Below are 25,350 nucleotides of genomic sequence, written 5' to 3' on the forward strand. Positions count from 1 at the left end.
TATTTAATTTTTAAATAAACATTTAATAAATATATTTTGTGACGTAATCTAGTTTTTATTAAAATTTTAAAACTTTCGAATTTAGATGAGTATATCAAAATAAGTAAAATTTGTTTTATAGTAAATATAATATTAAAATTACCCCGTAAATTAAATTTCACCTTATAAATTTCATAATATGATGATGTAAAATAATATAAGAATAATGGTTATCCACAAATCGCTAATTGTGAAAAAAAACAGAATAGATTGAAATGATTAAAACTACCAAAATGTAACAGATTTTACCATACGAAAAGAAAATAAATTGGAAGTCAATAAAATTAGCAACGGGGCTCTCGTCATTCAATTTAATTCACTACTAAACATGGATCCAAATGCAATAGGAAAAGTAGATTAATAATGCTGATTAGTAATTTTTCCATTAGCGTCCATAATGTAAGCTTCTTTCACACATTATACATAGTAAGGAACTTTTCCAGCTCCTTAAGAGAAGGGAGGAACAATTTATATAAGATACAATCTTTAAGATGAAGCTTCAAAAAAGATCGGAACCTCTTTCGTAATTCTCCATTTTTCTCTGCTTCGAAGGAACCAAGCTTTACCTTATTTCCTGCAATGATTTTGCATTATATTATGAAGCAAATTAATATTTTTTTGGAATTACAAGATTTGATAGAACCAAAGGCCAACAAAGTTATCTTCATTCACCTACTGCTTGCTAAATAGGGGTGTGTGTGCATGTCCGCTCACTTGCGTGTGTATGCAAAGTTGTACGTCTCATATATATGTGTGCGTGTGTTTGCATGTGTGAGTGCTCATGTCTATCCTAAGTTCAATTTCTCAAGTAGAAGACACTCAAAAAACGCACACAGGGAAATGGCGCCTACAGATGTTTACATCATTTTGACTCCAACATAACGAAGCTAGTCCTAAAAGTTCAATATACGATATAGTATTTTCTAACAATCCCCTCTAACTTTGCTTGTACCAGTAAATAATCCATTCCATTGTACTAACAGTCATATTACCTAGTCCTTTTGGAAAACCAGAAGGCATCTTAATCAGAATTTCAGTGTACAATAGCCTTGAGCATTTCAAGGGGCAAAAGAAACAATCTCAACCCTTAGCAAAAAACTTTGGATATGTTCATGATATGTCAAGGAACTAATTTAAAGGAGGTAGAAGCATACCAAGGAAGCTTGAAGGTATCTTTCCACTTCCCATGTTTTGAGCAGTTAGCAAATACTTTGTCTAATCGTACAATGATCTCCGAAAAAATTGGTCTGACAACAGGATTTGGATCCCAGCATTCTTCAATCAGCCTGTTCATATATTACAATGATAGTAAAGCTTAGAATATTTGCTTATGTATAGTTAGAACAAAGATAAACCTTGGGAGGCACTGCAATTTTTTTCTCTTTATAGGAAAAGATAAGAAAAGAGAAAACTTGGGTCTTTCTATTCAATTAAATTTACAAGGAACGAAAACAACAAACAGACACATGCAGAACACTCTGTCGTTAATTCAATGAACTTAAAGCAAGGAAAGTAAGCTCTTCATATCTAATCATAAACTTACTCTCTTAAGTCCGGAGGATAACTTTTTGACTTGGCCTTGAATGGTGGTCTTTTTCCTTCTAAACACATCAATTTCACAGCCTCTTCAGCGGGCATGTGATGAAAAGGTGTTACTCCTCCAATCATCTGAACTCAAACAAGAATAAAACAGAAACAAGGGGTTATTACCTAGTTTTAACTAAAATGCTGCTTTGAATGACCTGAATAATTACTTCCCTCAACCCCCTCTTGAAAGATCCTCACGTTGACTTCTGATTCTCAGTCAACTCACTCTCTCTCTTGCACACAGAGGTGATCACAGAGGAAATGGTCACCATGAAGGAAAGAATTGAGCATATGTTTTCTTAAAAATACAACAAATTCACTGTCTGAAAGATGTCAGCAAGAAAAAACAAGGAATTGGAACTATTAAAGACATCTAAACTCCCTTCAGCCAGAATGTAATGTTTGTGTTAGTCGTAAACAAACTTTCCATAGAAAATGTACCTCATATAGCATGACACCAAAAGAATAAGAATCAACACTTCGATCAACTATTAAGTTTTTATAAACCTCAGGTGCCATATATATATCTACAATCAGAAAATGAAAACAAATCAGTGGCCACAGTTTCACCATTAGCAGAAAGAACAGATACATCGTACTTATATCAAACGTCCAGACCAAAGTCTTCTTATAAAAAACTCACTTGATGGATCAACATGAGCACCTGGGTTTGATAATTTTGCTTTGTCATATGATATGTTTGACAATCTTAACAAGCCAAATCCAGCTACCTTCAACTGACCTCCACTATCCATCAAAACATTTCTGGCACCTTACCAAAATTTCAAATATTAAAGAACAGTACATCACATGAGTACATTGAAAAGTTCAACTTGCAATTTCTGCAAGCATTATGTGAGCTTCTACAGTGTTGTCTTACTTTGGCTTTAAATCACAGTGAATTATTGGATCTGATTTATATTCATGGAGGTAATTCATTCCCCTGTAATCAAGAAAAAGTAGTTATAAAGAAGAATCAGAAGAAACAAATTACTATACCATACATATTTAAATAAAGGATAATGTAGAACAGAAGAACAGGGAACATATTCAGCGTATTATTGTCTGAGTTTCGCATGGGTGACAAAAGTGATCGTACAGACAAATACTCTTGAATTACAAAAAAATTGGTACATGCCTCGCAATGTCAAGAGCAAAGTTTAAAGCTTTATGTGGCGATAAACGCCCTTTCTTGTGAAGGTAGCATCCCAAGTCACCCTGAAATACAGATCATCACCATAGTAATGTTAAAGAGGTGAGCGAAATACCAAATACTTCTCTAGACAAAGAAAATTTGCTGCCAGAACATTCCTTGAGGTATAACAGATTTCAATAACCAAACTCAAGAATCACACTGGAAAAACTAAAAGGACATACAATCTCTGGAATACGTTCAACCAAACTGAATTAAAACTACGTGCAATAAATTTGAAACATCTGAAGTTCTAATATATAAATGGAGAAAGAAAACAAAGTCGAATCCATAAATGACTGAAGATGGTTGTGAGGTTAAGTCCGGTAATTAAGAAATACTCCAAGGCAATATATGTGTCTGTTCTGAATTCCTTTTTTCTCCACCAATCACTGCATAGTGACCTTGGTTGCAAAATAGACATCCATCCTAATTCTTTCCCCAGATCTAATATTTCTGCTTGCATTTTATATCTTAAAACCATCTAAACTATATGGGATGAAACTTTCGGGCCTGCAAAGAAATCTCCATCATCTAGTAATCACACTTCTCTACTAACTGGAGAAGCAGTGTGTTTATCTTCTATCATAACTGGAAATAGAAGCATGATATATACAGATAAAATAGACAAATCGACAAAACACAAACGCAGACAAGATAGTCAAGGAGCATGCACGGGAAGAAGGGGAGACAAGCTTACTTTAGAATGATACTCGGAAACAATCATCATGGGAATATTTTGTGTAACAGCTCCAACAAATTGAACCACATTAGGATGTCGGACTTTCTCTAATATAGTTAGCTCATGCTTGAAAGCAGCTCTGTTAAGGGAAGAGATTCGAATGGAGTTTTGTGTTAGGCTCTACAACAAATGTCAGGGTAAACAAATGGAAATCCCATCATCCCTTTAACAAGAATAGGAAAAATCACACAGCTATTAGGAAACAAGCAATTTACAGTAGCCAAATAAGTTAAGTGCCAAACTCCATAAACATTGAGACAACAAACTCATCTACTTAGCCATGTAACCTCAAAATCTGAACCACAACTTTTGGTGCCATTATGCCAGATGAGAAATTATTAAAGAAATCAGAGGCATATCCCTAATCAAACTACAGATATAAATGAAGAAGTGCATACTTGGTAAAATCTAAACCAATATTTTACAAATAAATAACTATAGTGTCCAGCCTAATATAAGGCTACTTAGAAAGTTGTTTTTATACCAGCTTTGTGCAGCATTAATTATTAAGACTAGAGTTATATTTTGGTCATTATTATTCCAAGAAATATCCCTTAGTTTCTTCTAGTTCGGAATTTAGACTGCAGAACTCAATCTCAGCTGATTGAAAGAAAATTAGCAACCATATTCATTTCTTTCCCTTTTCTCGAGGAATGGTGAAAATGTGTACTGGAAAACATCAATTCTCAAGTTAAATGCAGTCACAAGGCATTTAGACTATGTCAGAACCAGAATATTAGAAAAGAAGAAGAGGGTGTCAATGATTATTGTTTATATATACACAGTTATTTTCATGGTCCACAAATGTGCATAAAAGTGGAGTAAAAAATTATATCAGTAGTTTTAGACACCAAAATGATAAGAAATAAACAAATTGTATTGCTATATGGACATCTAGATAGGAATCAGCATGTGGCATGAGGGAAACTTTCCAAGAAAGGCTAAGGAGCCAAGAAATGTATAAAGTTATATCTTAAGTGTGAATGACCGATGTCAAAAAGGAAACTTGCATGTGTTTACCTTCATAAGAGTCAAACACATAAAAGAAAACAAGATAAGTGCATACATAGTCTCAGGGTCTGAATAGCTGTCCTTATCTAGTATCTTTACAGAGACCTTCGTGCCATTCCATTTTGCCACTTGATATGATCCCTGGCAAGTGATTTATCAGATGTTAACAATCAATCTATAAAAAGCACAAAATAAAAATGAAAAAAAGGAGCAATGTAGCTTTTTGACTCATCCAAAGAGGGACCATAAATATAAATTCATCAAGATGCAGATCATTAACATAAATCCCAGAGGCAAACTCTTACTTCCTAAAGTATGGTCAAAGGTATACCGAAAGTTTGCTTAAAGGAGCTACAGTATATTATTGGTCTAAAATTTAAGGAAATTATACAAAGACATATTCTTCTGGAAAAAAAAAATGAGGAAGTTTAGTCCTTTTGTAATATGATTGACAAATTCTTGTACAATAGAAGTGTAGAAAACCTTTAATCTTAAAAGGCTATAAAGAAGACATGTCCATCTCAGCAATCTAAAATGTGTTGCCGTCAAGAATATAATACAACTGGTTGTTTTAACAAATTACTTACAATGCAGATGCCAAAACAAAAAAGTTGGGTGCATCTGACATCCAAACTAGTCCCTCAACAATTTAGTTCTGTATAAGAATCATAAACGTGAGTAATCTTTCATCAATTCTAACAATTGCCCTCAAGAAGCATCAAGCCTCTTGAAAGTGGAACAGGGCTGCGAATGGAGCCAGTAATCATGTGAAAGCTGAGTGAATGAAATGCAGAATACTATCTGCAAATTTAAGCAATCACCATTCCCATCGGGCAATGGCGTAAAAGGAAGCAAAGTGAACCTTACCTTTGTTATACCATCGGACCTCCGAACTTGGAGCTCGGCTGGATTAAGCTCATACTCTGGAACTTCTTCAGGGTCAGAAACTGTCATTGGCGTCTTCCTGGTTTTCTAATATTATGTTATAAATGTAAGTATCAATCTTCATATAGGAGCAAATCATTAATCACAAACGAAAATGTACAGATAGAAAAAGAAAAGTTATTAACGTACAGGAACACTGGCTCCGCGGGCCTTCAAGATATTGTACACATCTAGATTTCCGTAGTACTTGGCGTCGGCTGCTGCCTGCCAACGTGATTTTATTAACATTACATCACATGAATAAGTAATTAGACGTATGCAGCACTATCAAGCAAATGAAAATTAAAATTCAGGGCCATTAGCATCTCTGCGCACAATTATCTAACTCATTTCTCTCCTTAACTTCTCATCCTAATTTGCCAAAGCCAAGCTGCAGATGATTTACCAATCTCAACAAGATCCAAATTCCGAATATTTAATCACATAAATCATTCAAAGCTAAACAGCTTAAATATCTAAACAAAATTTAATCCCAAATTTTAAATCTCCTTCGGAAAAAAATGAAAACAATAGTTAGATTATCCAATTTCAACAAAACCAACCAACAAATATAATTTATCACAATCATAACAATAAATTGAAATGAAACCTGCAAACAAATCCCAATTTTCCCCACAATTCAAAGAACTATGGGCCTTAAAAAAAGGGAAAAAGAATGTACCGTGCTACCCCAACGATCACGGGCATCAATGTTAGCATTCCTACTAAGAAGCAACTTAACAACCTCAACATGACCTTCACAAGCAGCGACATGCAAAGCAGTACGGCCATCCAAATCAATACCATTAACATCCATGCCTTCATTTAATAGATCCTCCACTCCTTTGGTATCCCCTCTACAGGCCATGAACAGCAGCCGCATGGTGGAGTCCAAATTCTCCGGCACCGTCAGCTCTTCCTGGACGGAACTCCTCTGAACGGGGTCCACGGACGACTGACGGCCGAAGTTGAACCATTGGTTGTTCTTCCGTGGGTCCATAGACGACTGCCGCGAGAATTGGCGGCTGAAACCCCGTTTTAACGCCCTATTTGAGAACTGGCGGGAAACTTCCCTTTTTGTTAAGTTCTCCATGGTCGGTTTCTTGTGGTAGAACAAAAAAAATGTAATCCCGAAATCAGGTAATGAAATTAAGAACAATGAAATACAAGGCTTCGAAAGATCGAGAGCCGAGAGGGAAAATAAAAACATGGGAACAAAGCTCAAGGCTCTCGATATCGAGCCAAGAGGAGAATGATCACCATGAAGAATCTAAGAAGGAGATGGTAGAGAGGGGATTTGAGATCCGGACCCAACGCATGCTAATAATATAGACAATTTTCAACTGAAAACCAGCGATAATGGCGTTCACGATAATATATACTACAATGCAATTTGACGTTTAAAAAAAGCGCTAAAAGCCTACTAATTTAAGCAATTTCCTTTATATGGTGGATCTTATCCAGTAAGGCTTGGAATGCCCCCATTAACTGAAAGAAACTCCATTGGCGGGAACCGGAACACCCGAACCCGATGATCAGATGACCCGATTCGAATACCGAAACCGCCATTTGCTGCCTCTGCCTAAAATATTGCTAATCTAATAACGGTCGGTCTTATTTAGCATTTTCTTCTTCTTCTTCTTTTTCTTTTCATTGTCTCTTTTCTTTCTCTGTTTCTTTCATGGCAGCTCTTTCGGCTCCTCACTTCTCAATCCACTGCTCAAAGTCTGACTCAGACTATGCTCGTAACCTCATTTGTTTCCCACTAAAGATAGGAGGACCCAGCAGCCATTTCCTCAAGAAATTAGTGCTCTCTTCGAGGAGTGTCAACGAAAAGATCTCTAACAACACTTGCTTTGCCAACTCCCCTGTTCCTTCCACTGCCACTCGATCAAAGCACGTTATTCAACCGATTCTTTTCCGTATTGGTTTTTTATTTCCTTCTCATTGCGTATTTTGGTTTCCTTAAAACTTTGTTTATGTAGGCTAACTTGTGTCTTCCTTCTTATTGCCTTCTGTGATTGAATCAAAAGGGTGAAAAGACACACGATTTCTGTGTTTGTCGGAGATGAAAGTGGAATGATTAATAGGATTGCTGGAGATTTTGCAAGGAGAGGATACAACATCGAGTTCCTTGCAGTTGGTTTAAACAAGGATAAGGCACTTTTTACCATTGTTGTCTCTGGTACTGAAACAGTGCTCCAACAAGTTATAGAGCAATTATGAAAGCTTGTGAATGTTTGGAAGGTACAATGTTACCTCAAACTCTTCATTTCTATGCTTGTCTTTGGCTTTGTAAGCATGTATTATGAATGATTCTCTTCCCCTGAGGTGAGGAATGTGATTTGTTTCACTTTGAACATTTTATTCAATCACTCCTTTTCTGGTATGCATGTCCTGAAGCTGTTATCAATGGAGTTTCAAGTATCTCGATATTGTCCATTAGACTCATAGACTCATCATTTGCCATTCGTTCTTGGATGAGTATGAATGAAGACCAAGTGATTATTTGCGTTGCTTTTCTAAAAAAATGATAGTGATTCATGTTGATTGCTCAAACTAGTTCTTTTAATCTGATGGATAGGTTGAAGATATCTCAAATGAACCCCAGGTTGAACGTGAGCTAATGCTTGTAAAAGTGACGATGGATCCTAAGTTCAGAGCTGAGGTCAATCCTGCTATGAGCCTATGACGTTGTAGAATGTTAATAATATTCCTTTTAAATTCTATTCTTGTAATGTTTTTCCCCTTTGATTGCCTGCTAACCTTGTCTAGTTTATTAGATCATGTGGTTAGTGGATATCTCAGAACAATTACTGACTATTGAGGTATTGAATAGTAGAAATAACATTCCCATAAAGACCTAGCAATGTTAGAACATGAGCAGGGCTTGATAAAAGTAACTAAAACATAACATTAAAAATAATATGAAAACATATGAATATATAAATGTCACAAAATCTATATAATATGAATTATGATATGACACAATATAAAAATACATGTATATACAAATTGTCAGGTCTAGCATAATGTTAGCATAAGTTAAACGTAAGAAGTGTTCTTTTTTTTTTCTTATGGTTTCCGGGAGAAATTATATGATTTTAATGTGAATAGATTATCTTGTTCGTGCTTTACAATTTTGGGTGCTTGCCAATATATAGGTTTCTGTGGTAGTGAATGTTGACTGAGAATAAAAAACTTCTAGTAGCCACGGTCTAGGACGTGTGACTGGCTAATAAAGTACATAGGAACCAGTAAAAGAGGCCTTCCCTTCCAGTTTCTGTTTGGAGTGATAACTTACCTTTTAGGAAACTTGGAAACATTCTTTAATTAGCAAATGATTGTTTCTATAGAGAAAGTATTTTTCCTGAAGTTGGTCTAAGTTTGTCCATTATGTTTGTGCAGATGCTTATTTTTAGAACCTTTTGAGCAATAATCCATAAGAAAAGATTTTTAAAATGTTGTATTGTAATTGAAAACAAGATTGAACACATGAGATATTTCATAAGTTGGAGGGACTCGGTTGCATTCTTGAAATGTTAACTAATGTGGTGAACTCAGGTAACAGGAGATCCTGGGAAGATGTTAGCTGTGCAAAGAAATTTAAGCAAGTTTGGGATCAAAGAAATTGCTAGAACTGCAAAGGTAACGAGCTTTTCTTTAAGTTACTTGAAGAAAATATTCTACTAGCCACTTAATTAGTCCTCCACCTGTCAACTTTATTTATGAGTTAAAGGTTGTTATGTTTATTCTCTATTTTCTGTTAGATTGCCCTTAGAAGGGAAAAAATGGGCGCATCCGCTCCATTCTGGCGACTTTCAGCAGCTTCATATCCCGATCTTCAAGAAACAGTACCAAATAACGCTCTTGCACGGGCCACAGATAGATCAGTAGTTAGTGACGCTGATGCTTCTGGAGGGGTAAGCATTTCACTAAGCTTTCTATTTGATTTTCTATTGAAATTTTCAAATTGTATTTTCAGTTTCTTTGTATTTGGAAGATGCTGTGCCAAAGATTAGCCTAATGGAGACTATCCATCCAACATGCTTTTGTGACTGTAAGTTCTAAACATGGGTATAAATTCAAACTAGGGCTTGTAGATTGCACCCTATAGGATTCTTACAGAAAGATGTCTCTTTATTTCTGGTTAGTAGAAGTAGTGAGCTGGTTATGTACATTATGAAAGCCTTTTGTTTTTCATTCATGATCCCATGGATTGAAATAATTAATGATTGATGTCTTTGTTCTGTATGATAAGTCTTAAAACTAGACCATAGTTCTATAGTATATGTGTTTCGTTGGTTATGTACACAAAAAAAACCTATAGTTCAGGTGTTTTCATCAGCTTATGCAGGGAGATGTTTATCCAGTCGAGTCGTTTGATGGTTTTGCGGTCAATCAAGTTCTCGATGCTCATTGGGGTGTTCTCATTGGAGACAATGTAAGAATGCTTATTTCTGGTCGAGTGTCTCTCTATAGCACATGCACGCTTATGCTTCTTAAGTTCTGTTGGCTGTTAAGTATACATGAGCAAGCACCCAGCTTCAAATGCACATCCACCTGTGCCTCTTTACCTAAGTAGAACAAAGCTTTGATGCGGTGCCAGAAGCCCTTTTTTGTTTAGGATGTACCCCAAAAATATCAAAGTTCATGCACTCAATCCTTGAGACTTATCTACTTTTTGACTTGAGTAACCACCTAGTTTGTCGCCGTATTTCTTCTTTCAAGATTACATACAACTTCTTGAAAAAATAATCTTCTAAATTGAATATTTTGTATATATGAAGCAATCTTCCAAAAACCATCACAATTACTCCTCTCTATACAACATTTTAGAGTCCATTTCAACTATGATTGAACCACCAGTGTTGAATCTATTTGAACTTTCTTTGCAATTCCATCCACTAGATTAGATGAGTCATTCCTTATTATGACACCTATACTAGCAGAATTTCCTGCTTCATAGGCGCCATCATAATTAATCTTATACCATCCCTCATTAGTTTAGTTCACCATTGTTCCTCCACCTTAGTTCTACTCAATTCACCATCCTTGCTTTCCACAAGTTCAAACACCAAATTCCTAATTCTGGCCACACAATATCTAAATTTTCATATCATCCAGCATGTAACTGCCATATAAATCCCAACCATATCCATCTTCATTTTATTACCCTTACACCCATCAAGGATCAATTACCATCCATTCATTCAATGTGATAACAACATTTTCATCAATATTGATGTCCAACTTTCCACCAAACACTCACACATAGGAAGGAAATGCATTCAACCATTTGAATTTAGGGGTGGGACATAATGCATCCCTATTCATAATGGCAGAGTTAGGATATTAATCTCGGGAGAGTCAAGTTAAAATTAGACGTGCTATGTAATTTTTTTTCCTATAACACATGTAATGTATATTAATTATGTTACAAAAAATTAGATAAAAATTTTGTTCCACATTATATTTTCAAAATATATAATCTCCACAACTTGTAAGTGGAGACGGCTGCAAGGAGAAGAAACAAGGAAAGTAGTGTGAGAGTCGAAAGTGGAGATGGCTGTTTTCATATTCTAATTTTTACTCTCTAAATTTGAATTTTTCAAGAAAATTTTTACTTTGTTTTTATCAAGAATAATTCTTTTAATATTATAAAAATATTAGAGGAGTCTACTTCTATATTTTGAAGGTTCATAGTATTATATAAAAGAAGAAAATGAAAAATCTTAAACTTTGAAGGCATCATGCCCCTGAATTTCTTGCTTTGCCACTGCCTATTCATTAAATCCTCTCTAAATGAAAACTCTCACTCATATAGGCTCCACAACCATTTTCATACCTTTCTATCCATAAGATATGAGGTTGAAGCACTACTGGTACATTCTCCTTTTTTCTCCTATCCTTCAAAGTATGATAACCAGTTCTCTCCCTAAGCTAAATAATTAATATATTTTATTTTAAGATAGTAATTTAAGTTCTTTAATTTTAAAATAAGAATAACATTTGATAAAAATACTTTTATAATATTTATTTTTATTTTTAAATACTTTTCAATTGAATTGATTTGAGATTCACTTATCACAAGAAGTCAAATGTGACTTTACATGAAATGAAAAAGTTGAGATAATGAAAATTTAAAACTCGTTTGATGGATAACATAAACCCAATCAAACTCGTATATAAATAATATAAATGGATTTTGATAATTAATAATCGACATAATATAAAATTTAAGATATATATATATGGGTTAATATTTTGTACAATCGATAGAGTATTTTTTATTCTAAAATATGTCTCTTTGTTTAAAATATTTTATTATACTCTTATAGGACTGTGTACTAAATATTTTCTCTTTATATATTAGTATAACATTTTCAAAAATTATTTAACATACCACTGTGAAATTTTTAAACTTGAATTAAGAGTTTGACAAATATATTATAAAATATAATATATAAATAAAAATAAATTATATAAATAAACGCGAAAATTATCACACCTCAATTCACTTATAAAATCTAAAAATTTTACGGTGAATTAAATGATTGTCCTATATTATATTATAATGTAAGTTGGTATGATGTATCATATTTTATTTCGGTTGAAAAAGGAAATGCATTTCTAATTACTCTTGGATCGAACTCTCGAAAGAGTGTCGACATTTCTCGAACAAAATCCATTTAACTGGACGTACGGACGGTTTAAATTTCGCCGCCACATCTACAAATGAACCCATGATGTGCTCATATACTTTCATCCCATCTCAAATTACTTTTCTACCCCCATCCCATTTTCCCCTCAGCAAACTAACATTACATTTTAACCGTGGGCATCCAATATGTACACATTGCAATTTCAATATATACATCAAAAATTGAATTTCAAAATATTTTTTAAGAAAATGCATGGCTGATTTATTATTTTCATCTCATAATTTTCTTTTATAAACGATTGAGATAAGAGTTTTATTTTTAATATAAAATTATTCAAAATTGCTATATTATAAAATTTCAACATTTTACTTAGGATTTAACATTTCTCCTGTGATTGAAGAGAAATAATTTTTAAGATTTTGGACTTTTTGATACAATACTTAGAATTATTTATAGACCCTCCCCAATACTTAAATAGAAAAAGAATATGCTTTTGCGCATTCAAACTCACTCTTGTACTCATAATAAAACCAATTGAGCTAACTCAATCCGTTGCATTTTGGACTTTAAAAATAAGAAATTTATTGTTTGAAATATTAATATCAGCAAATAAAGTAACTATATATTTCAGTTATAAATTAAATAATTTTCCCCATTATACTTGAGGGGACCTACACTGCCTTTTAAACAGATTATTAATGTATTAATATATTTTATATCTATTAATAAGTAATAATATATATTTAAATTTTAATTAGATTTTAACACATCCATTGAGTATAAAATACAATTATGTAATAAATATATTAATATAAATAAAATAATAATAAGATTTGTTGAATGATAAAATATAAATGTATTTTTTAAAAAATTATAAAGATTTAGGCTTAAATTTTATTATGTACATTTATATTATAAAAATATAAAATAAAAAAAACACTTTCAAAATAATATAATTTATTTTATGAAATAAAACAATTTAATAGGAGAGATAAAAGGAAATTTTCATATACATTAATAGAGAATTAAGCTTAGCAAGATGGGAGGTAAACTAGTAATTGCAAAAGAAACCATGTTTTGTTAAGAAATAATAAAATGAAGCTGACATCATTAAACTATTATCTTTATTTATTTATTGTGAAAGAAATAATGATCTGTATTCACACACACATATATAAGAATGTATTTCCCCTCATCCCAAGATCCAACAAATGCCTAGATTTGAGCACCCCATTTCTATAGTGATGGGTTTTATGCTAAGAAAGAGCTTGAGCTGCTTGCAAGAGCTTTCGTGTTTGTTCATGGATTTAGCTTCAATTCTAATGTCAGCTGTTAGATTCTCAAGCTTGCAGCTGTCTCGCCATCGTCAACCTTCTGCAAATCATCATCATCACTACAGGAGATACCATCATCCTATGTCTCCAATGGCTGTTCCAACATGAAATTATCATTTATTTATTGTCTTTCTTTTTTCTTTTTTGTTTGGCTGCATTTGAAGTTCATCATCCATGGTTTTTTCTCTCCCTCTCTGGTTAGTATTATTTATCACCTTTTTTTTTCAATAATATTATTCTCCGTTTGTATTTTTTTAAATTGTGATATTTATAGAGGTTGAAATTTAGATGAGTTATATGCATGATTCTTTATGCATTATAGTTTTCCTTTTTTCCTCCTAATTTTATCTGATTAACTATCTATTATTTTAGATTATTTAATTCTAGGCAACAATTATTTACTTTACATTTTCTCAAATATATTATTTCAGAATTTGAAATTATAATGAATCAATTTTAAATTTAAAATCAAAATTCTTAAAATTTAAATTCCTCGATAATTATGAAATAAAAATGTATTTAGTTTTTTTTTTTGAAAAGGATAGATTAATTAAAAGAATTTCAAGACAAAAGAAAATCAATAGAGATTTATAATAGCTTGTAATGGTAATGATAATTTCTAATGGTTATACTTGAAATTATCATATCTAATTTTGAGGTCTTTTACATAATCACGATGTTAATTGTAGGAGAGTGAATATAAAATGAAGATCGATCCTTCGCCTAATTAATTGAGGTTAGTACGTTTAATATTGTGTCTCAAAACCCTTTGTTTATCTTATCCTTCGACTCATGATCAATATTATTTTCAAATTGAGAATGGCACATTGCTAACTAATTTATCTAACGAAATTTGAGCTTTACTATTTCATTTGATTTTGATATATATTTTCTCTAGGTATAATAAAGTGCAAAACTATTTTAAATCTTGAAAATTTCAATCTTTAAACTAAAAGTGTTTTTTTTCTTCATTTATCTTCCTAGAAAAGGAAATGCAAGTGATAAGTTAGGGATGGAAAATTTTAAATCATAATAATTTGATAAGTGAATTTAGAGCATTTACTATTTAGAATAAGATAATATTACAAATATTTGATACTTGGATGATGTATTTTTCTATGCATTGTGTTGGAGATTGACCCGATTAAGCAAGGAATAAGTAAAAATAGCAAAAGAGATTGAGAAATTGAACACACAAATTTAACGTGGAAAAACTCCTCCAAAGAGGATAAAAAATCACGGGCAAAGATAATTTTACTATAATGGCAAAAGAAACGAAGAGTACAAAAAGATGGAGATAAAAACTAAACCCCGAAAACCCGAAAACAAAGAACCCTCAAAACGTAAACACAAAATTCTCTAAATGTGTTATGAGTTCTAATATCTAATGGGTGTATTTTCTAAAGTTGTAAAAAAGCCTATTTATAGACTAAATTTATATGTCAAATAATAATAAAATAATCTAAAGTAATCGGTGTTTAATTGAAATAAATAAAGAGTTTAACTAGAAGATTATTTCTCAAATTTGACTGAAATAGGAGTTATACTTAACACATTGCTTAATATTTGATGTATCAATTATATATAAAGCGAATGAGTTAAATTTTTGCATGTTCTAATCCGTTCAATGCTTTATCGTTGTATTCTGAACCGATTTACTTTTAAGTCTTATCACTTATAATTATAAAGCAATCTGTTGAAATGGATTTATTTTATACACAAATAAAGAATAGAAACAAATAAAATGTAGTTGATCTTGCAAACATACACATGCGTATATAGTTTTTGAGTTTGCAATTAAAAGTATATGTTTGGACTTACAATTGAATGATTTGCTCAGTGCTTCACCTTCGACCAGTTAGTGTTGCATTCCAAAAACTCCGTTTGATCTTTTCTCACAAGGTGACATTATTCAAGCTTATGTTTCCTTTGAGAACAACATTTCTATATGCAGAAAATGTTGCACACATGTTAGTTAAATAAACAATAATGTAAAATATTTATTTAAATTATAAGATTGAACTAAAATAATATAGATATATATATATAATATGAAAAATATAGAAATAAAGACTGGATTGAAATATAAATATTATACTCATAAGTAGGTAGGAAAAATGAAACCAATATTGTTCGTGAATTGAGGAGTTAGAATTTGTAGGCCTAGAAAGGCCTGACTAGTCTAGACATTTCGCGTCGCCCATGTGCGCCTTCAACCCTGGCGGGTTTTGGATTTGCACACCTTTACGCACAAGGAAAAACATTAGTTTAGTCATTTAACAATTGCCAAGTTAATTTATATATATAAACATATTCCACACTTTGATATCTAATCAATATGGGACTAAACTTTCCTTTTTTCTCAACATAATTCACAAGTGGTTTACTTTGAGCATCATTTTCTTATTCATCACTCAATTATTTTGAGCATACGATATATCGTTATAAAAGTTTCATGAAGTAAAATATAAAACTATAATTTTATTATTCAAATCTCCCCATATACTAATCAAATTCCTCAAAATTTTCAATTTTTTTTCAACACTAAAAATAAATTAAATGATTTTGATTTAAAAATAATGTAGGTATAGACCAAGTTGGTCTTTCAATTCTTTACGCAATCAATCGTTTGACAATTGGACTTAATCAATCGTTTCAATTCAATGCACTAATAGTAGATTCATTATGAAGCAAAATAATTGACAAAGTTCAAAGGGATTTGTTTTTCAATCCTCGCTAAGACCTCCTTTTAACCATTATATAAATGGACCCATCAAGAATCTCCCTCCGCCGATTCCATCTCCCCGACGTCGACGGCTTCCTAAAATGGGCAAGCGACGACAAAGTTACTCGTTATCTCAGATGGAACACCATCACTTCCAGGGAAGAGGCTTTGTCGTATCTCCAGAAAGTTGCTATACCCCAAACTTATCGTCGCTCCATTTGTTTAGACGATCGTTCCATCGGATACGTTTCGATCAAGCCAGGATCCGGCAAGCAGAGCTCGCCTTGGGTATGCAGTGAGTGCAGAGTACTGGGGACAAGGGATTGCTACAACTGCGTTGAAGATGGCGGTTGCTAATGCCTTCACAGAGTTCCAAGGCCTAGTAAGGGTTGAAGCTTTGGTAGAGGTAGAAAATATAGGGTCTCAAAGGGTGTTGGAGAAGGTTGGGTTCTTGAAAGAAGGCCTGCTAAGGAAGTATGGGTTTTGTAAAGGTGAAATCAGAGACATGATTGTCTATAGCTTCTTATCCACAGATATGATCAAGTGATGTTTATAGGCTTTCATAAATTTTGTGTTTTTTTTTATATTATCATATTTCGTATCATGTTTTATTTAATTTTTTCAAATCATATTTATTAAATCTCCAAACCTATTCGAGTTTGGGAAAAAAATCGAATATGATTTAATTATTAAAAAGTTATGTTCAAGCTCCCACTTGTTTTTAATGGCATGTCGTAATTTGATTTATTATGCACTATCAGGCAGTGTTCGATGATATCTTTGAGTTAAAGCACAACATAGCTTACTCGCCGCCTATGACTCCAAGGTGTTTGTTAAGGTGTTTGTTAAAATGCTTGTGAGAAACCGTCTACCTTGTTCTGGCCCATTTTTAGTTTAGCATTTTTGTTTACGGCCCATTTGATTTTTAGTTTATCAATTAAGTCTGTTATTATTGTTATATCAAGTGGTACAACTGTAGCTCATTTGTTTTTTTTTTAATTTATTGATGTACCTAGAACACCTGAACTCCCATAAGTAGTTTAGGTGCTGCTTTATCATTCTTATGCTATCAATGATGATTAAATCGAGTGTTACGCTCACAAACTCTCTCTCTTTTCCCGATGAGTCTTCCATTACAAGGAAACAAGAAGCCGCAAACATTTTTTTTATTATTATCTGATTTGTATAAGATAAAAAAAAAACCATATTTGCCGTAGAAACCTAAGAAGTGATCGGAATCTGTTGATTTTACTCTTGGATGTTGTCGATGGCGGGGCTAAGATAGGCTAAGGGTTCTGGAGATTTTAGAAACGATTTATAGCAGATAATAAGGAAGAAGAAGAATAAATGGTTGAAGTTGCTGGTGGTGAGGGAACTCGATGGCGATTGCCGCCATGGATGCAAGGTAAAGCAAGTACACCTAGCAGCGACCGGGATAAGAGTGATAAAGTCCAAGAGGTTGGAGATGAATTTATCTCTGGAAATTTTAAGCCCAGAAAACAGTCTAAAAAAGCTTCCGAGCCTATTGAAAAAGGTGAAACCAAGAGGAGGAAAAGGAAAATTTGTCAACAAGACGCACCATGTGATAGTGAAACTGCTTCCCCGGTGAAAATGAGTATTGGTCTTCGGGAAAAACAAGTTCAGGAACCTTCTCATCGGCAAAGAAACAAAACAAATGTTAGATTGAGAAGCGGAAAAGATAGTAAAACCCCATCTCCGGTTGAGGATGATGAGGAAGAACTGAGTCCAGAAGATTTGTTGAGCATCGCTAAAGAGTACGTCAAAGCTGATAAAGACATAGGGCTGCAAGAGCTATCAACTGGGGATTGTGAATTTGGAAAGCAATTATCAACTATAGCCTCTCCCAAAGCCAAGTCAGAAAGTTCTCTTATTGCCATTGATGGTAACCGAAAATCGCCTGTTGATGAAACAACTTATGATTTAACTGAAAGTCCGAAAGATGACAAACATTTGATCAATGCCACCAGAAACAAACACCTTGCAGTCATAGGCGGCGAGTAAGCTATGTTGTGCTTAACTCAAACATATCATGGAACACCTGAAGGTCATTCTTACTGCCTGATATGCACGATAGATGCATCAAATGTTAATTTAATAATTATTGATAGAAAAGTTGCATAAATGATTTTAAGTAAAAAAAAATGTAAAAGATAAAAATAGGAGTGATGGTTGTTTTCACCGAAATAAGCATTAAAAAATAAAAGGGTATCCAAACAGCAAAGTCTATTAACGTTATAGAAGCAGAAATCTATATGTGCATAAATGGATCAACTTGTGATATAATCACAATTACATAACATATCTTTGTCTACATTTAAGACTTGAGGGAAGCTTTACTCACATCTTGCCCATGGTGTAATCCATTGCATCTACTAGGAAATCTGCAACAAGAAATCATGAATGAACAGATAAATGAATCTTGTCACTATCTATGATAAAAGAAAACATTCAAGTTAAGAGGATCAACTGACCTGCATCTTCTTTAGTAAAGCAGAGCGGAGGGGTCATTCTGAACACATTTCCATAAAATCCCCCTTTTCCGACCAATACTCCGATTTCTATGATACGAAAATAGGGTTCATTAGTGACATATGAAGTGAGTATATTCCATGCCTGGACAAATGTGGGGATTGGAAGTAACCTAACCTTTCAGCTGTTCCATTATATGAAGAGTTTCAAGCTTTGCAGGAGTCTTGAGCTTGTGATCAGTGACAAGTTCAACTCCAAGCATCAATCCTCTTCCTCTAACATCCCCAATAACTGCAAACATCCATACATAGCACAATCAGCAATGCAAGTTATGAGAGGATGTCAAATGTACAATAAACAGGAGGAAGGACCGACAAAGTATGCTTACGATCATATTTATCTTTTAATGCAGTTAGCCTCTCCTTCAAATGAGATCCCACAACATGTGCATTCTCCTGAAGCTTTTCTTTTTCGATCACTTTCAGGACAGCTAACCCTGCAGCAGTACATACAGGATTCCCACCAAAGGTATTGAAGTAACTTCTGCGGGTCAAGACCTCTGCAATTTCAGGGGTGGTTACCACGGCACCGAGAGGGATGCCATTTCCAATGCCCTGTCCATGTAATTAAAGAAACATGTCTAACGCACAAAAGCTAGCTGCAACTGAATGAATAAGCTGTGTGTAGATCAGATTCTTAAGACAAGGCTAACCTGTAGTGTATGATGCTAATTACCTACTCTCTAACTCTTGAAGTGAAAATAGGTGATAGTGAGGGTTTGAATTTTTATCTCAATCATCATTCAATATGTTGTACTAAAATGTTAGCAACAGCAACGCATGTGATTTTATATATATTATACCATGTACTCCTTGAGCAATCAAATTGAGAAAATGCTACCATCATAGTAAGCAAATTAACCTTTGCCATTGTTACTATATCGGGAACAACTCCATGGTTCTCAAATCCCCAGAAATGGCTCCCCGTGCGAGCAAACCCAGCCTGAACCTCATCAGCTATGCAAAGACCTCCAGCTTTCTTTATGGTGCTATAAACAGCAGGCATGTAACCTGGGGCCAATTCTATAATTCCACCAACACCCTGTCAATGAAAACATAAAAGGAATGTTTAGGTGATGCTGTCTTCACAATGACGTCATGAGAAGTTGATAAAAAGGACATGAAAGATTGAAGGAGAAAATGAATATTGGTGATTACCTGTATGGCTTCAGAAATGAAACCAGCGATGTTCCCAGAAGTTCCAAACTGAATAAGATCTTGAACATCTTTTGCATATTTCTCCCCTTCAGAACCAAATACACCTCGGTATGGATCTGGGTTTATGGCATGATGAACTCCACTCTGATGAAGATGCTTATGAGCTAGGCATAATTATGCTTAATCATGCGATGCAATGGTACATATTTTTTACACACACAACTTTGGGTAAATCCATTTACAACAAGTTCGCTGAAAAGTTTAAACAGAGAGTAGATTGTTTCCACGCAATTGAGATATCCTCTTCAGTGAATTTGTTTTCTCCGTTATCCTTTATTAATAGATTGAAATTAATTTAAACCAAAATGAAAAAGAAGCATGCCTTTAACTCTTTATATTCTATCCACAAAGATTAATACTTATATTGTTTTAGCATTTCAGGTGCTCAGTAAATGCTCTCCTCAAAACATGAGAACAATAATGGACAAGTTAAGTTTCTTTAGTAACTAAGGCAACATTGGATGCAATTTGATTTACAATGTTCACGCCATAGCAAAATAATGTTGGGTCACAAACCAATAATAAGATAAGATCCACATAACATCAGAAGGTCATAATCTTCACCTATGTACCTTAGTCGTTTCATGTTAAACTATTCAATACTTAAATGATGTACAAGACACGAATATGGCAGCATGAAAATTTCAAAAATATACAATAGAAATACCTGGATAACATTGAACTTCCAGTTACTTTGGGCAGTGGCTCCCATAGTTCCTGCTGCATTCCCATGATACGCGTTCCTCAATGATATTATGTCATGGCATCCAGTATATAATCTCGCTATCATCATTGCTAACTCGTTTGCTTCTGTCCCTGAATTTGTAAAGAATACAACCTGCACGGCCACGTAAAACAGAAACACAAATTAATATGCAAAAAGAAGAAGATAGAGAGATCAATTTAAATCCAAAATGTAAATCACAATTATTATGATAGAAGGCAAAGAAAAATGAAACATCCCCAATATCATGTAAATACCCGAACTTAATAGAAAATTAATCATCTTCAGAGAGAACTGTTTGAACTATATGGCCAGAGATCGGATAGATAGAGAGAGTAATGAATGACCTTGAGATTGCCGGGTAACTTATTGGCAAGGGCCTCAGCGAAATCAGCGATGGCATTGTTGAGGTAAAGGATGGTGGAGTGTTGTAAGCGCTTGGTTTGGTTGACGATTGCGTCGACCACATCAGGATGACAGTGGCCGCAACTCAACGTAGCAATCCCTCCAAATGCGTCTAGGTACCTTCGTCCGTTCTCATCGAACAAATACTGCATCCTCCCATCCACTACGTTCAACTACCCAAAAAAAATTAAATAAATGAAAAACAATCAGCCAGATTTACTTCATAAAATCCAATGAATCTATGAAGCAGCCAAACAGATCAGTGCATAATTTTTAGTAATTTCTTCTTATTCGTCTTTTTTGCCTTGTTATATCTTTAATTGATAAAAGTTTTACATTAAAATAAATGAAAAACGTGATTTGAAAAGGATAAACACGTCACTATCGATTCGAAAGAGCAGTTCAATTCTACTCAAAGAGAGAGAGAGAGAGAGAGAGGAGAGTTCAATGATTTACGCTACACTTAAATAGTATTAGTATATCCAATGTCAAGTTTATTGTTTCTGAATTTTTATTTAAAAGAAGAGTGAATTGAGTTTCTTTTGAATCTGAAATTAAACTCGATGGATGGCGTGTTAAAATAAAACTCACGGGTTTCTGGTAAAAGTAAAACATGGAAGGGCTGAGATACTCCTTGCGTTTGGAAAGGATGTCAACGGCGGAAGGACCGGTGTAAGGAGGCGGAGAGTAATCAAAGGGAGGCAATTTAGGAACGGAATCGACATTGTTTTTATCAAGCTCAGCTTTGTGAGCCACCAGAGAGAAGCAGCGTCGTCGACCAAATTGCCCCCGTCGCAGAGAACATTTAGTTTCCGAAAACACCCTCCTCCATGAACTAATAAAACCGTGCACCATTATTTTTTTGGATCTCTTTCTGGTTTTTATTTTCTGGAAAGAGAAGAGAAGAGAAGTTCCTAAAATGTAGGACTGTGTTTGGTGGCGGTATGCAATGTTAAAAGAGAGAAACGAGGAAGATGGTGTTTTTATGGAAGGAAAGAATTGAGAGGGAAAACAGTTTAATAGGCAAGGGCGAGTGTCTGCTGACGTGTACTTATTGTTCTTTTACCATGAAATTACATTTCTTTCCTTGGCTTAATATTAGCCGTCCGCTTAAATAATGCCACGTGTTTGGAGAACATAAAAGGGCAATTTACCAAAAAAGCTTTTTTTTTTAAATTTACCGAAATGGGCCCTTTATGTAATTATTTACCGGAATGGTGCATTTTCCAAAATCGCGCCCACGTCGGTAGCGATGTCGAGTACGCGCCAGAAATCGCGTCCATGTCGGTAGCGATTCTTCGACGTGGACACAAATCGTGCCCCCTAGGATGTGATTTGCTGACGTGGCATGAACAATTTATGTTTTTTAGCTTAGAAAACTTTGAAAGGCCTTAACTTTTTGCTCGGTTGTCCGATTGAGACGAATTTTTTTATTTCGAATAACTTTTCGAGATCTACGCGCTGAATCAATTAAAAAGTACAATTTTTTTTGAATCAATTAACTCTTCAGTATTACATCAATAGCAACAAGTACAAAAAAGATTCAAAATTGTTACCAACAAGATTTGAACCAAGGTTCTAAGGGAAAAGAGCAAGCATCTTAACCAACTAAGCTAAACTAATTAATTGGCATATTATAAAAATACTGTTATTATCTTAATTATATTACTTACGTTCTAACGATTTATCGGACCTATTCCATACACGTGTCAAATCAAAAAATAATACAACAATTCTGTAAAAAAAATCCGGTGTTTACTTCAAATAAATAAGGAAAATAATGATTTGAATGTTTCAAAATTCAATTTTAAACCGAAAAAATTAAAATTTAGAGGCAAAAAAGGATATTTTTCGACGAAATCATGACAAACCGCCTTCTACATTGTTTGTCGTCACAGAGATCTCGAAATTTTATTCGAAATAAAAAAATTTGTCTCAATCGGACAACCGAGCGAAAAGTTATGGCCTTTCAAAGTTTTCCAAGCTAAAAAACATAAACTGTTCATGCCACGTCAGCAAATCGCGTCCTAGGGGGCGCGATTTGTGTCCACATCAGCAAATCGCGCTGACGTGGATGCGATTTCCTGGCGCGTACCCTGACATCGCGCTGACGTAGACGGGATTTCGCGGAAAATGGACCATTCCGATAAATAATTACATAAAAGGCCCATTTCGATAAATTTTGAAAAAGAAGGGCTTTTTTTAATAATTTGCCCAACATAAAAACCATTTTAGAATCGTACGGATGGTTGAGAATTGAGATGATCAGGTGACATCGGTTTATATCGGGTCAATTAAAAATTTTAAAAAATGGGTTGAATTGGTTTATATTAATTTTTGGCCTAATCAGATTAATATTAATTTTTGGATTAATACCTTAATCAATCGACTTGATTCACGTTAAAATTTATTGACTAATCCTCCTAGTATTTATAATTGTTATTTTCAACAAGGTCCTCTTTACGATTTGAAATTAATAATTTATTCAAATTTGAAGTAAAAAAGGAAAATAAGTCATTGGTCAAATTATGTTTTCTATTCTTATATTATATTTAATTTAAATATTTAATATTATAATAATATTATTAATAATGTTATGCTCTATCAAAATCAGTACTAATGTTTATCTTTATAGATTTATTTTTCATTAATTTATCGTTTAATAAAAATCCAATTCAATCTCATAATTTGGACTTTTCTTTTAAAACCACACTAGTTGATTAACAATTTTTTTAATGGTGTTAGTGATTTGAGCTAAGGCATAATATTAGGAAAAATATTTAGTACATTGTCAATTGAGTTTTTAGACTTTATAAGCGAGGTCGAGACAGTTGACAAGAATCATATAGGAATATAGTAAAATATTTTAAAAAAAGAAACGCAACAATTTTTAAAATTACTTGTGAAATAATAAAATATTTTGCCAAGATATCAAATACTAACCCTAATATTAATAATATTAAATAGTCAAATTATATCAAATTGAATTATATAGACTAAATCCTCAATATAGAAACAAAAACAAAAATAAAACTTAATTTTGCTTGGGTTCATTCACTTTAGATACATAAAATAATCTAAATTTAGAAATTGCCATTATTGCAATACAATTAAATTAATATCAAGGTAGTATTTGGAAAGCCACCTATTAATTAAATTGGTGTAATTGAAATATTGTAATTGATTGGTCCATCAATTTGAGTGTAATTAAAGCATCCCAATTATACTTTACAATTTTAGAGGGATGGTGAGAACTGGAGTAATTACAAGGTAAATTATACTAGAATCTAATTTTTAAAAATTATTTTATACAAGTTATAAAAATTATATTATAAGTATGAATATGTATGAGTGTTTGGATGGTTATAAAAAAATTTTCTTATATTATAAATCCTAAAAATATATTATAAAAATAATTTTTATATTTTATAAAGGTATAACAAAAATGTTATATTATTTAAATCCTAAAAAATTCTAAAGTTATGGTCAAAAAATTTATTATAAAAACAATTTACATGTTACAAAAGTTTTATAATATATTTATATATAAAAAATTATGACCAAGTGTCACGGACCGTAGTTCAAAGCCCGTGACAATCGCACCAAATGCATCCAATGGAGGTCTATTGTTTAGATGGGGATCATTTGGCCTGCAAGAACTGGCCCGATTCAAGAAGCTGTTGGAGAAGCCTATCAGATTGAAGCCAACCTCGATAATGAAGATATGACAACTTAGGCTAATTTGGTAACTAATCTTAGAAGATTGAGGGAATCATATCTTGTAAAGATTAGATTAGATTTGATATGACATATCTTGTAAATCCCTAAAATCAAGAGATATGGTTAATCTCGTTCGTCGATGTAAACGTATCTTAACCGTCGGTTTTGGGGGAGCTCAACTATTAATAGAGAGCCTCCCCCTCATTTGTACTCACTCCATTCATTGTTTCATTAGTCTTTGTGAATAAGAGAATATTGAGAGCATTTACTCAAACACTTTGTGTGTGCTCTTTTTGTTGTTATTTGTTGTTCGAGCGAGGGAAAAGCCGAAGTCAAGAGGGCAAAGAAAAGTAAAAAAAGCAAGTATAGTGCTTCTTGTGTCATGGTCTGCATAGGTTACGGAAGTGTTCGATGAAGTCTGTCATTGAAGAGAACGATGGAGCAGACAAAGAGCCCAAGAAGCTTGGTTCGAGCAAGGGAAAAGCCGAAGCTAAGAGGGTAAAGAGGAGTAAAAA

General features: G+C 33.5%; 3 protein-coding genes and 1 pseudogene across 5 annotated transcripts; 2 read left to right on the forward strand and 2 right to left on the reverse strand.

Moving 5' to 3' along the window:
* Positions 1 to 368: 368 nt before the first annotated feature.
* LOC105800465 (integrin-linked protein kinase 1) lies at positions 369 to 7,114 on the reverse strand. 2 transcript variants are annotated; one of them, XM_052620637.1, is made up of 12 exons: positions 6,178 to 7,114; positions 5,646 to 5,720; positions 5,439 to 5,543; positions 4,627 to 4,712; positions 3,519 to 3,639; positions 2,765 to 2,844; positions 2,507 to 2,569; positions 2,291 to 2,391; positions 2,068 to 2,153; positions 1,583 to 1,707; positions 1,194 to 1,325; positions 369 to 613 (listed from the first exon to the last, which is right to left on the reverse strand). In XM_052620637.1, exons 1-12 carry the CDS (start codon positions 6,703 to 6,705, stop codon positions 607 to 609), a joined length of 1,509 nt encoding a protein of 502 aa, XP_052476597.1. In that variant the 5' UTR covers positions 6,706 to 7,114; the 3' UTR covers positions 369 to 606. The 2 variants fall into 2 exon arrangements, with proteins under 2 accessions (XP_052476597.1, XP_012487083.1); XM_012631629.2 differs by having other exon boundaries at positions 2,270 to 2,391; positions 6,178 to 7,112.
* Positions 7,115 to 9,028: 1,914 nt separating this feature from the next.
* Positions 9,029 to 9,749, forward strand: LOC105800466 (acetolactate synthase small subunit 1, chloroplastic-like). The gene is made up of 3 exons (XM_052620638.1): positions 9,029 to 9,143; positions 9,266 to 9,418; positions 9,481 to 9,749. Exons 1-3 carry the CDS (start codon positions 9,081 to 9,083, stop codon positions 9,520 to 9,522), a joined length of 258 nt encoding a protein of 85 aa, XP_052476598.1. The 5' UTR covers positions 9,029 to 9,080; the 3' UTR covers positions 9,523 to 9,749.
* A 3,560-nt stretch (positions 9,750 to 13,309) lies between these two features.
* On the forward strand, positions 13,310 to 16,786 carry LOC128032515 (uncharacterized; annotated as a pseudogene).
* Positions 16,787 to 18,156: 1,370 nt separating this feature from the next.
* LOC105800469 (alanine--glyoxylate aminotransferase 2 homolog 3, mitochondrial) lies at positions 18,157 to 22,109 on the reverse strand. 2 transcript variants are annotated; one of them, XM_012631640.2, is made up of 10 exons: positions 21,707 to 22,109; positions 21,058 to 21,288; positions 20,654 to 20,824; positions 19,927 to 20,070; positions 19,631 to 19,810; positions 19,098 to 19,323; positions 18,887 to 19,000; positions 18,712 to 18,798; positions 18,582 to 18,621; positions 18,157 to 18,298 (listed from the first exon to the last, which is right to left on the reverse strand). In XM_012631640.2, exons 1-10 carry the CDS (start codon positions 21,968 to 21,970, stop codon positions 18,292 to 18,294), a joined length of 1,464 nt encoding a protein of 487 aa, XP_012487094.1. In that variant the 5' UTR covers positions 21,971 to 22,109; the 3' UTR covers positions 18,157 to 18,291. The 2 variants fall into 2 exon arrangements, with proteins under 2 accessions (XP_012487094.1, XP_012487093.1); XM_012631639.2 differs by having other exon boundaries at positions 18,174 to 18,294.
* Between the last annotated feature and the right edge of the window lie 3,241 nt (positions 22,110 to 25,350).

The sequence above is a fragment of the Gossypium raimondii genome, chromosome 9 (assembly GCF_025698545.1).
Source record: "Gossypium raimondii isolate GPD5lz chromosome 9, ASM2569854v1, whole genome shotgun sequence".
Taxonomy (NCBI): Eukaryota; Viridiplantae; Streptophyta; class Magnoliopsida; order Malvales; family Malvaceae; genus Gossypium; species Gossypium raimondii.

Excerpts from the sequence above, each read along its gene's own strand:
- LOC105800465 (XM_012631629.2), bottom strand. The coding sequence starts at position 6,705 with ATGTTTTTATTTTCCCTCTCGGCTCTCGATCTTTCGAAGCCTTGTATT. Across the intron at positions 5,721-6,177 it reads GTGATCGTTGGGGTAGCACG|GCAGCAGCCGACGCCAAGTA; the intron begins GTACATTCTTTT and ends TCACGTTGGCAG. Across the intron at positions 2,154-2,269 it reads TGCTCATGTTGATCCATCAA|ATATATATATGGCACCTGAG; the intron begins GTGAGTTTTTTA and ends TTCTGATTGTAG.
- LOC105800466 (XM_052620638.1), top strand. The coding sequence starts at position 9,081 with ATGTTAGCTGTGCAAAGAAATTTAAGCAAGTTTGGGATCAAAGAAATT. Across the intron at positions 9,144-9,265 it reads AAATTGCTAGAACTGCAAAG|ATTGCCCTTAGAAGGGAAAA; the intron begins GTAACGAGCTTT and ends ATTTTCTGTTAG. Across the intron at positions 9,419-9,480 it reads ACGCTGATGCTTCTGGAGGG|TTTCTTTGTATTTGGAAGAT; the intron begins GTAAGCATTTCA and ends TTGTATTTTCAG.
- LOC105800469 (XM_012631639.2), bottom strand. The coding sequence starts at position 21,970 with ATGGTGCACGGTTTTATTAGTTCATGGAGGAGGGTGTTTTCGGAAACT. Across the intron at positions 19,324-19,630 it reads ATATAGTAACAATGGCAAAG|GGCATTGGAAATGGCATCCC; the intron begins GTTAATTTGCTT and ends TTACATGGACAG. Across the intron at positions 18,622-18,711 it reads CTTTACTAAAGAAGATGCAG|ATTTCCTAGTAGATGCAATG; the intron begins GTCAGTTGATCC and ends TTCTTGTTGCAG.